This window comes from Rana temporaria, chromosome 6 (genome assembly GCF_905171775.1).
Source record: "Rana temporaria chromosome 6, aRanTem1.1, whole genome shotgun sequence".
Lineage (NCBI taxonomy): Eukaryota > Metazoa > Chordata > Amphibia > Anura > Ranidae > Rana > Rana temporaria.
The window spans coordinates 145257943-145270565 of NC_053494.1; the positions used below are offsets into that span (position 1 = coordinate 145257943).

A 12623-nucleotide genomic window follows, 5' to 3' on the forward strand; every position below is an offset into this window, starting at 1 on the left:
ATTCCCATTCAGACCCTCCGAAGACTCGGGTGGGTGTTAAACGTTTAGGCCAGAAGGTGTAGCTCAGTGGCAGCAAGCCTGCCCTCCATGTGTGCGACCCAGGGTTCAAATCCTGGGCATGCTAGGTTCCGACTCAGCGTTGGAGTATCTAGTGTTGATCCAGACTCCTCGGTGGCAAAGGTCCTTCTTCCCCTGGAGAAATTGCAGACTTCAGTCTGCGGTGAAGGTATTGGCATCACGCAATCGGTCTTCTCTCCGGGCGCCTGCTGGTTCGGGGCCTGTGGGTAGCCTCCTTCAAGGCGGTACTGTATGCCCAGTTCCACACCCTGGTTTTCCAGGGGAAATACTGTCCAGGCGGTAAAAATCTCTTGTCTCTGAAATCATTAGATCATTAGACTCTTGAGTTGGTGACAGAGATCCCTGACTCTTAGGTCCGGGAAGTTGTTTCTTCCTTCCCTTTTACGTTTACGACGGATGCCAGCTCACGGGTTGTGAACCTGGGGGGCCCTGAGTTGCTGGACTTGCGTGGACCTACGGCCACACCTCCCTGAATGTGTCTGGTCTTGGTAGCTACCCAGGGTCGGGCCTGGCTATTGCCTGGTGGGAGACCGCCTGGGAATACCAGGTGCTGTCTACTGTTCATTGTCCTACTATTTTAGGCGATCAGGCTATACTTCTTGTGGTCGACCGATCTGGTTTCAGCCGGACTTCGGTCTACCATCAGGTATGCTTGCAGGTGGACTACTGGAGTCGCCAGATGCTGGACCAGGGCGACTGGTCTTTGTGCTTGGGGTGTTTCGGCTCCCTTGCAGGAGGTGAGCCTCACAGGACATGGATCTCCTGGCCGCTCGTCTCTGCCGCAAGGGTGTCAAAGTAAGTGGCCAGGTCTAGTGATCTGGTACAGACACGTCAGTCGCGCTGGTGGCCCTGTGGGGTCTGTATCAGTGATTTTTTGCCGTTCCTCCAATGTAATTGCTTCCTCGGCCGCTCCACAGAGTGGAGGCTGAGGAGATCCCGATGATTCTAATCGCTCCAGATTGACCTCTGCGTCCTTGGTACGCTGATATTAGGCGCCTGGTAGCGGAGGTACCCTGGCGGTTGCCAGGGCAGGAGGTTCCTCTGTCTACAGGTCCCATACTTCCTCCTGTTGTACAGTCACTGACTTGCTCAACATGGTTATTGGAAGCCAGACTTTAGGTGACCGGGGTCTGTCTGACTCGGTCATCTCAACAGGGCACCGTAGTCTTCTTCCGGAGGATCTACCGTCGCACCTCTCTGTGCAAAGGGATGGAGTGACGTCCACGGACGTACTCGGTGTCCAGGGTCCTGCTGTTTTTAAAGCTTGGAGTGGATCTAAAAATTGCTTAAAGCACCGTTTGGGGGCAGATTTCAGCCTTGGCTGTGTTCTTTCAGTGGTCTTTTTGCTGCCCGTTCCCTGGTGGGTCCCCTTTTTTTGTGTGTAGGGGGTTTGTCATACTTTCCCTTCTTGGCCCATCTCTTCCCCCATGAGTTTTGACTCTGGTGCTCTCGGTTCTTCAGGAACCTTCCTTTTGGAAACAGAGATTTTCTCTTGACACTATCTCAGAAGGTGGCCCCTTTAGTGGCCTTTACCTCTGTTAGAGGGGTTTCTGAGTTGGCGGTCTTGTCTTGCAAGCCGCCATGCTTGATCCTCCATAAGGATTAGGTGATGGTGCGCCCGCGACCTTCCCTTCTTCCGAAGGAGGTTTCGGCCTTTCATACTTTAGGCGTGGTACGCGTTTTGCGGGTATACCAGCCTACTACGGCTCAGTTTCGGCGCTTCTGACTCTTTTGTGCCGGTGTCTGGTCCACAAAAGGGCCTGGCGGTCTCGTCGACCACCATTTTTGGTGGATCAGGCAGGCCGTCATACAGGCCTATGCTCCTAAGGGGCCCGCCCCTTTCCGGTCACGGCACTTTCGACCAGGGCAATTGGTGCTTCCTGTTTTTTTTTTCCGACATCATGCGTCGGTCTCACAGGTGTGCGAGGCAGTGATTTGCTCGTCCGTTCACGCTTTTTCCAGAATTACATGGTTGCTGTGAGTGCATCTTATGATGTTTTTTTCAGCCGCTGGTTTTTGCCGGCGGCTGTTTAAAGTTGCACCTCCTCAGTTGAGAAGCTCTGCTTGTTTTGGGGTGAAGTTAAAATTAGTTTTACTGATATATTTCCCACCCCTCGTTTTTTGACACTGCTTGGGGACGTCCCACTTGTCAAGATTTAAGGAGCTGTGTCCGTCCATGGACGATAAGAGAAAATAGGATTTTTTGTACTCACCGTAAAATCCTTTTCTCAAGTCCATGGACGGACACAGCACCCACCCCTCCTTTTTAGGTTTGTACTGCTTGTTACAAACTGAGGCTGCAAGCTGCAGTGAGGAGGGTTATGTCTGGAGGGACCGCCCCCTGGGCGGGGCTGTTCAACTCTGTTAATGTAATATGTATTTAACTATTTAACATGTTAATGCCTAGTCCTCTCCTGTAAACAGGGAACATAACCCACTTGTCAAGATTTAAGGAGCTGTGTCCGTCCATGGACTTCAGAGAAAAGGATTTTACGGTGAGAACAAAAAATCCTATTTTTTCTGTTGTCATTTTTTCAAATGACAAAATTTGTATTTTGATTTTTTCTATTGCATTTCAGTCTAAATATGAGATCTGAGGTCTTTTTGACCCCAGATCTCATATTTTAGAGGACCTGTCATGCTTTTTTCTATTACAAGGGATGTTTACATTCCTTGTAATAGGAATAAAAGTGACCCATTTTTTTTTTTGTGTGTAAAAATTAATGAAATCAATTAAAATAAATAAACTTTTTTTTTTTTTTTTAAACCGCCCCGTCCCAACGAGCTTGTGAGTAGCGCCCGCATATAAAAACGGTGTTCAAACCGCACAAGTGAGGTATCGCCGCAATTGCGAGAGCAATAATTGTAGCCCTAGATCTCCTCTAACTCAAAAGATGCAACCTATAGAATTTTTTTAAACGTCGCCTATGGAGATTTTTAAGGGTAAAAGTTTGACGCCATTCCACGAGTGGGCGCAATTTTGAAGCGTGACATGTTGGGTATCATTTTACCCGGCGTAACATTATCTTGCCCAATATATATATAAAAAAAAAAAGGGCAAACTTTACTATTACTTATTTTTTTTTTTTTTTTATTAAAAAAAGTGATTTTTTTTTTCAAAAAAAAGTGCGCTTGTAAGACCGCTCTGCAAATACGATGTGACAAAGTATTGCAATGACTGCCATTTTATTCTCTAGGGTGTTAGAAAAATATATATATGTTTGGGGGTTCTAAGTAATTTTCTAGCAAAAAAAAAATGTTTTAAACTTGTAAACAGAGTCTGAAAAACAGGCAAGGTCCTTAAGTGGTTAAAAATAGAATTTATCTAACTTCACCATCTGAAAAAAAATCTGAGCTGATGTTCAGTCTGCACATCTATAATGAATTCTTCCGTTCATGGGTTCCTAAAATGTAACTTTTTTTTGTTTGTTTGTCAGGGTCCAGTAAATGTCGGATCTGGTGGCTGCCAAGACTTGAAAGACAACAGGGGGTAAGTTGTCTAACAATACTGTGCAAAAAAAAAAACAAAGCCATTAGTAACTATTCTGTGTTAGTGGCTGTTAGTAAAAATGTCTACCTTTTTTAAATCCCTGTTATTAAAATGATCTACCTGAAATTAAAATATATTTAGCCGTTCTTTTTTTTCTTTCTGGATAGTCTATAGGGAGTTAAGACCCCAACCTTTTGGAATGTCTGTCCAACTGGGGAGATTCCTGTCAGACACACACAAACAAAAAAAAACTCACTCTAAAGTGAGGGTAAACCACCTTTCAGAAAGTTGTGTTCTGAAAGTTTCCATTTCAAATTTTTTCTCTCCCCTTTTCTGTTAACAACTGTACAATTTCAGATTACCCTCCACTTTCTACAGTTAAAGTTTCTAACAATTCCTTACAATTTCAAAACTAAACATTGATTTTTGATGAAGATGCACTTAAGGCCTAATTTCTTTATTTCCATTGAGAGAACAAAGAATGTAGGGCTGGGTTCACATACGCGAGCTGCGGGTTTGTGCCTGGGGTCCGGTGCATGTCCACCAGTTCAGGTGCGAATTTGGGTCCGAATTTTTCACCTGTATTCGCACTTGAACCAGACCCAAACACGTACAGGACCCTTTTGCAATCCGCTCTGCGGCCACCCTAAACCATTGTGAACCAGCTTCATTGAGAGCCGTTCACACTCGCATGTCATGCGAATTGGATGCAAGCAAATCTACATTCAATTTTCTTTTAATAAAAGTTTTTTTGTCATAAACCGACAGTACAGGTTCACTACAGTGTTATAGCATACAATGTACAGAGTAAATCCGGACCCGAAACCCCAGATCAACATACAGGAAGCAAGATATTATGCTATACTCAATTGAAAAGTGTGAGGATGGGACCCTGTGCTGTGGGAGAAATGGCTGCTTTACGCCAAAATCTGTAGAGAAACACACGTTAATGGGTCAGCTGTGTTATGGGTTTTTAAAGGCTGATCTGAGCAGCATTCAGGGCCCCACCCCACAGACAGGAGGTCTGTGCTAAGGAGTCAGGTGACTCCCAAAGCTCTGTGAGAAGAAAGAGTGGATGCATCACTGCAGGAGGCAGAGGTGATGACTGTTGGAGCAGCAGGACGTAAGCTAGGTGTGTGCTTAGCTGCAGCAGGACGTAAGCTAGACGTGTGCTTATGGCCAAGAAGCTGGTAGTTCTGAGGAGCAGAACGTGGGGCCTAAGTTAAAGGCCTGAACAGCCGGATGGCAAATGTGAAATCCGGGAGGCTGAATTATTGATGTACTTCCAAGATACAGGAATGATGAAAACCCCCTGTGAGGGCGATTTTCGTTTTCTTTGAACTTTACTTTTAAATAAAAAGTGGGCTACCAGCCCTTAAAAACCCAGTATTGGATTAGCGTCTCACTGAAAAACGCATCTACCCTTGGAGTCTGATCCCCCCCCAATCTCACAAAAGAGATGAAAAAAACATCTGTAGAACAAGATGGTCTAGAACCCGGGCATCGCCCGGCTGTCTGCAAACCTGTAGAACGGGTGTGCAATTCACAACAGAAAAAAAACCCTGAAGGTTAGCATCCTCTAGAAAGAGTACAAATAGACAACAGCCGAAGAAGAGACTATAAAGGAGTGGAGAAAGAGGAAAGTGAAGCAGAGCGAGAAAGAATGGAGGGTGAAGTGGGAGAGCAAGCAAAAAAGGAGGTAGAAGGTCCATGGGGTGCGTGCAAGAGGAGACCCACATTGACAGTAATGCGATGTCAAACCTAGAAGGGTGGTAGTATGTGATCCAAGGCTGCCAAAGCCTGAGAAATTTGTCGTGCGTATCAAAAAACTGCAGATAGTTTCTCATTAACCATGACATCGTTCAGGCGGTTTTTGACTGCCTCAAAGCTAAGCGTGGGGGGTTTTCCATGCTCTCGCAACGTCAACTGAGCTGCAGTAAAGAGATGCTGGGCCAGTTGCCTCTCTGGACGCAATAATTCCACGATAGGTTTACCAAGGAGTGCTACATAAGGGTCCCTTTTAATGTTAATCTGAAATAGATTACGCAGGAGACCACCAAATATGCGGCATGGAGCCCTCCTGGGAGCACCCCCTAAAACAGAGCGGGGAATAATTTAGGATAAAGCGAGCCAGCCTCGCCGGCATGTAGTACGACCTGTACAATACTTTATAGGCATATTCCAAAATCAACACATTACGTGAGCACTTGGACGAGGTTAGTATCATCACCCTCCAGTCCTCAAAGTCTAGCCGCCTCCCCAACTCCTCCCATTGGAGGTGGTAAGGCCTCAGTGGGGGTCTCTTTGAGGATATCACAGCCAAATATATCAGTGATATTAAGCCCTGTGAATGGGGTCTGGCTCTGCAGAGGCCCTCAAAGGGGGTCAAAGTATTGGGGGTAGGCTAAGACTCAGAAGAAAGTGGCAAAGTTGTAAATGGTGATGATGCTCTCGCAAGGGAATAGTGTGAAATGAGCGTAAAGCTTCAAATGTCAAAATCCCAGTAGGCCTTAACAGCGAGAACTTCTGTGAACCCGTTTGCGGTCCACCATGAGAATTGGGAGGAATTATCCCGGCCTGGAGGAAATTGCGGATAGCGTAAAGTCATAAGAGTGGAAGATGAGGAGAAATCAACCCGGCAGAATACTTTAGCGTCCCATATTCGCAAGGAGTGGGCTATACAGGGCCCCAATGTCGCCGGACGGTGCACAGGAGGGAGCCAGGGCAATGAGGAGATGGAAATGGGGTCGATGTCAACCAGGTCAAGCATTGCCCAGAGCGGAAGCTGATAGGTCTCATGAAGGCGTGAAAGTGAGGCTATGTTAGCTGTTATATAATAGGCCTGTAAATTAGGGACCGAATGACCACCATTAATTTGCCTAGCAAACAACACCTGTTTGCTAATTCGAGGGCGGGACAAACCCCATATAAATTGCAAAATTCTATATTGATGTATACAGAGGACATGCGAAGGAACAGGCAAGACACGAAAAAAATATAGTCGTTTCGGAAGATAGGACATACGGATGGCCGTTATTCTGCCAAACCAAGACGGAGGCAAGTGAGACCAAGACGACAACATGTAAGTTTAGTCGTTTGAACAAGGATGGAAAGTTAGCCTGGTATAGTCCAGAATACGTAGTGGTAAGGTGGATTCCCAAATAGAGCAGCGAGGAGACTCGGTGAAAAGAGAATGCCTACTGTAGATCCCTCCGCAAACCAGGAGAAAGGTTAATCGATAATGCTTTCGACTTGGAGGGATTAACCTGGAGCCCCGAAAGGGAAGCAAAGGTATCTAAAAGGGATTATAAATTTGGCAAGGAGGTTCTGGGAGAGGTCAAAGTGAGAATGTCATCGGCAAATAGGGAAATTTTATGGGAACAATCTGCTATCTCAATGCCGCGTATATCTGGATGTGAACGAATCGCCTCCGCTAGGGGCCCAAACGCCAAAACAAAAAGAGGCATCCCTGATGGGTGCCCCTCCTGATATTGGAGAGAAGATTCAAATCCATAATACTTGATTTTTGCCCGAGGAGCGTCGTATAGAACTGACATCCAGCGCTTAAACGAAGACCCGAATCCATAATGCCGAAGAACTGACATAAGATAAGGCCATGACAGGGTGTCGAAGGCCTTGTTTACATCCAAAGACAAGAGCATGGATTCCAGCGAGCGAGTGTGAGCTATGTGTTTGGAGTTGCAATATACGGCGAATTGCATCACCAGCCTGCCTCTGGGGTATAAAACCAACCTGGTCTTTCCCGATCAACCGTGGAAGAAAAGAGTTCAAACGATTTGCCAGAATTTTGGTCAGAATTTTCATATCAATATTGATTGGAGAGATGGGCCTAAACTTGGCCCAGGAGGAGTGATCGCGATCTGGCTTGGGGATCATCACAATGTTTGCCGTTAAGAGGTCCGAGGTAAAGGAGCGGCCAGTTTTAACCGAGTTGTACATAGCTGTTAAATGTGGAGCTACCACAACGGCCAGTTTTCTATAGTAAAGTGCCATAAAGCCATCCGGCCCCGACCGTTTCCCCACCTTAAGATCCTTAATACCTTGGAGGACCTCTAAAAACTTGTATGTCCCGGTCCATAAGAGTAACATGCACCTCCGTCAGTCGGGAGCGAGAGACGGCTGAGAAAATCAGTAGTGTCCTGAGCATTAAATTGCTCCGGGTCTATACAATTTAGTGAGGCGAAATTGAAATTCCTCAAATATATGCCTCGGGTTACCCGTAAGAACATTGTGTCAGTTGCACAAAGTGATGGGGGAAAATTTGGGAGCAAAAGTCCGGAGTCTATTGGCCAACTTTCGAGTTGGTTTGTTTGCCCTAGAATACCACCTCTGGTGGGACCAACGTAAGACACGTTCAGCCCCCTCGGTAAGACAAAGATCCAACTCCGAACAGGCCTGCTCTAGGAGTTTACGGTTACCCGCGGTGGGGGATTGTTTAAAAGCGGCAGATAATGTCTCCAGGTGGGCCTCCAAGGCCTTCTGTTTCAGACCCCGTTCCCGCTTACCAGTCGGCGCCAACCGAATAATGTGGCCCCAAAGAACCGCCTTATACGCCTCACACAGCATCACAGGTGATGCAACCGACCCCTCGTTATCACGGATAGTCCTCCAAGGCCTTAAAAATATCTTCCTGGACCTCTTTAAATGATGGGAGCGAATCATTAATCGCCAATGGTGAGAATTGGGGTCTATCCAGGATAAAATTGCAGACCACCAGAACAGGGTCGTGATCAGACCACGGAGCTGCCAAAAAAAAGGCAGAGGCCAAACATGTGATCAATTCTAGAGTAAGAGTGATGAGGGTGGGAGTAATGTGTGTAGTCCTTACCCCGAGAATGGCATTCCCTCCAAAGATCGTCCAAATCTTGTGACTGTAAAGAGCGAGCAATTTTCCCCTAATCGTCTTTCAGGACAGCCACATGAGACCTTGGCTCCTCCCCTCTATTGGAAACACCGCGCCAGCCTCCTATAAATTTCCTCCTCCACTGCTGGTCCTCAGTTATTTGTGTTTCCTCCAGAGGGGAGACACCATTAGGAATCAGCCAGGAAGAGCCAAGGGAGGCTCAGGCAGAACGGTCCGGAAAGGGAGCAGGGGCTCTTGGGACAAAAAACAGGTTACTAACCTGAATAGGATGGCCGCCCTCGCATCCCTGAGTGCAGGTGTAGGTCGGGGGGGCTCAGTTTTTGCATGCACCGAGTGCGGTGTAAAGAAGTGCAGCCAGCGTCCCATGCTCGGTTCAGCGTGTGGCTGCAGAAGGAATGGGGATTCCAGAACGCAGACCACGCCGGGTATTGGGACCGCTCGGAGCCGACGGCGGGTGACGTCATGTCCGGCATACGGGGGCGTGCACTTCCGGGTTTGCGGCTTCCGGTTCCGGCCGCGAATTTAAAAAAAGGAGCCAGGCAAAGGCTGGAGGGAGCTGCATATCGCTGTAGAGACAGCAGAAGCAGCGCTGGTGACACAGATATGTCGGGGACAGAAGGCAAAGATACTGCTCCAGCAGAGACCAGCTCCAGCCATACTAAGGTAAGGGGAACCTAGGGTGGATCTCCCCTCTCCTAAAAAAAAAAAACACCACCCCTCCCCACCCCCCAGGGAAATGGGGAGGGGAAGGTGGTTTGAGCCCTCAGTGTCAGAGGGTGATTCATAGGGCCCCTAGTGTGGTAAGCCCATATGAAGGCACTGCGCACCTGCCGTGTAGCAGGGGGAAGGTTACGGTACTAACTGTGGGGTATATTTGTTCCCTTGTGTCTTTCAGAAAACTGACAAAGATAAGACTACCCACAGTTCAAAGAAAAAGTGTCCATCCTGTAAAGTCACACTTGGGGAGTCATGGAAAAAAGCTATTTGTAGCGATTCTATTAACAAGCTAGTACAGGAGCACACTGCGGAACAGAGTGATCTGGCATCAGTTAAAGAACTATCTAACACCTTTTTGATTCTTTTAAAACATTTTTTGAAAGTTTCCAGATCCCGCAGCTTCAGTCAGCTTCTCCTCCTGTACAGACAATAGCTTTAGTACCGGAATTAAGACCTTCCACCAGTGCAGGCCCTTCAATAGTTCCTAGAGAGGAGCCAGAAGAGGAACCTGACAGCGCAGTGTCTGGTTCTCAGGAATCAGAGGAGGAGGCTCGGGAAGGTGATTCCAGAAAGCCCTCCCGTTATAAACTCTCATTAGAGGATGTAGATCACCTCTTGGGAGCCATATATACCACTCTGGGTATTCAAACATAGAAAAAATCACTATCCCTGCATGACCAGATGTATGAGGGTGTAGGAGAAAAGGAAAAGAAAAATTTTCCAGTTCATGAAGTTCTGGTCGAAGCAATTAAAAAAACAATGGCAGGAACCAGAAAGAAAACCATTTTTTTTCTAAGGCTTTAAAAAGACGATTTCCATTTTCAGATGACCCATCCTCAATATGGAACAAAACACCAAAGCTAGATGCTGCCTTCTCTCAGGTATCAAGGTATACCGACCTAGCATTTGAGGACATGGGCATCTTATCCGAAGCAATGGATAAAAAAATTGATTCGTTACTAAAGAAGTCTTGGGACTTCACGTTGGGTAGTTTAAAACCAGCAATGGCAGTCACGTTGGTAGCCAGAAACATGGAATTCTGGTTAAACCAGATTCAGGCTCACATTGAGGAAGAAACTGCGAAGAAGCAAATCCTATCCTCCTTTCCCACATTGTTGAGAGGCATAGCTTATATTGCTGACACCTCAGCTGAACTTGTGCGGATGGCAGCTAGATCATCAGCACTGGCCAACTCCACTAGGAGGGCTCTATGGTTAAAAACATGGCAGGGGGACTGTGCGTCTAAAACCAAACTATGTGGCATCCCATTCACAGGGGACCTGCTTTTTGGGCCGGCATTAGAAAAGGTGCTAGATTGTACAGCGGATAAAAAAGTGTTTCCGCTGAAACGCAAAGCACCTTGGAGTCAGCCACAGCAGAACAAAAGGATACAAAACAAGTTTAATTGGGTTCCTAAAGGTCCCCGTTTCACAACACCCAAGGCAGACAATCAAAAAAGGCCTTGGGCCCAGAAGGGGAAAGGCAAAGCAGGAGCAATTTTTCGTCGTCCTGAACAAGCCTAAGAAATGACAAGTTGCTCGCAGTGGGAGGAAGACTGGGGCTTTCTTCCCTCAGTGGGAAAAGATAACCTCCAATCAATTTATTTTGAGAATAATAAAGGAAGGTTATCATCTGGAATTCTCCAAACCACCCCCAAGAAAATTTTATTTAACAAAACTTCCAAAAGACAGAGGAAAAGCCGGAGGGTTCTTGAGAGCCCTGGAGGATCTCAAGAAACAGGAGGTAGTAGTAGAGGTACCCAAAAAAGAAAGGGGACACAGGTTTTACTCCCACATATTCGGAGTACAAAAACCCACCGGAAAGGTCAGACCAATCTTAAACCTCAAGCCCCTTAATGTGTCCATAACCTACAAGAGATTCAGGATGGACTCCAATATATTCAGTGAAAGCCTTACTACCTCCAAACTGTTTTTTGGTCTCCCTAGATCGAAAGGACGCATACCTACACGTCCCAATACACAAGGACTAAAAGGGGATTTAAACACAGTAGCGGATTTCTTCAGCAGAATTCAGGTGAAAGAAGGCGACTGGGAGCTGAATCAGGAGGTGTTCAAGCAAATCACGCAAAAATGGGGAATACCTCAAGTGGACTTATTTGCATCAAAGAAAAACAGTCAGATCTTTATTTTCTCTAGAAAGAGAGGACGGAGCACTGGGAGTGGATGCATTAGCACAAAGGTGGACATTCAGGATATGTTATGCCTTTCCTCCACCAGTATTGATACCAGCAGTGATAAGGAAACCGTGCAGAGAATACAAACCTGATTCTCATAGCACCTCACTGGACCAGGAGACCTTGGTTCTCTATGCTGAAAGAACTAGCTATAGAGCCCCCCTGGTTGTTGCCAGGAAGACCTACTCTCCCAAGGCCCAGTAGAAAGGCCGCGTGGTATCTGAGGAGCAGCTGCAGAAAGCAAAGGGTTTCTCGAGCCGCTTAATTGTGACTCTGCTAAAAAGCAGGAAAGTAGAGACACGTAAGATATATGACAAGGTGTGGAAGTGCTTTGGCAATTGGTGCACAGAAAACTCCAACACCGAGTTCAGTGGTCGTCCTAGAGTTTCTGCAGAACGGTGTAGAAAAAGGACTTAGTCTTAGTACTTTAAAAAGTCAAGTATCCGCACTGTCAGTTTTCCTAGAGGAAAGACTAACATCCGACCCATGGATAGTCAGATTCTTCAGATCTCTGAGCCGACAAAGACCTATACAGAATTCAGTCTTTCCGAAATGGGACCTGTCAGTACGGCAAACTTTGACAGCGGAACCTTTTGAACCATTAGAGGATTGCAACCTGAAGACGCTGACGCTAAAAGCAGTCTTTCTGGTGGCAATCACCACAGCAAAAAGGGTCTGAGAGTTAGAGGCCTTATCGATCAGACCCCCTTTTTTTTCAGATTTTTGCAGATCGAATAGTTTTTAAAATGGACCCGGGATTCCTGCCAAAAGTAATCTCGAGGTTCCATGGGTAACAAGAAATTATATTGCCTTTATTTTGTCCGAACCCTTCTAGGGAACAGGAAGTAAAGTTCCATAACTTAGACGTCAGGAGATGCGTCTTACATTATTTAGAATTGACTAAAACTCTAAGGAAGTCGGATTCCTTATTTATTTTGCATTCTGTAGCTAGAAAAGGGCATAGAGCTACCAGACACACAATAGCCAGATGGTTAATAGAAGCCATTGAACTAGCTTACAGATTAGGAGGCATACAGATTCCAGAGGGTATCAGAATGCACTCCACAAGATCTATGGCAGCCTCACAGGCAGAAAGAGCTGGAGCAACGCCGGAGGAGATCTGTAAAGCGGCGACATGGTGCAGCTTTGCCACCTTCGTAAGACACTATAGGGTGGATCTTTGGTCAGCTAAGGATCAGACCTTTGGACGCAAGGTCTTACAAGCTGTGGTCCCGCCCTAGGGTAAGTGCTTGGTTATC

The 12623-nt window shown here is 46.5% G+C and overlaps 1 protein-coding gene across 4 annotated transcripts in view; it reads left to right on the top strand.

The window, feature by feature from the left end:
• The window catches only part of RBM44 (RNA binding motif protein 44), a 350280-nt gene that overhangs the window by 92079 nt on the left and 245578 nt on the right, over positions 1-12623 (top strand). For all 4 annotated transcript variants that reach the window (XM_040357500.1, XM_040357497.1, XM_040357498.1 and 1 more), the window contains exon 7: positions 3516-3568. In XM_040357500.1, the coding sequence (XP_040213434.1) occupies positions 3516-3568 (53 nt within the window). The remainder of the gene's footprint in view (positions 1-3515; positions 3569-12623) is intronic.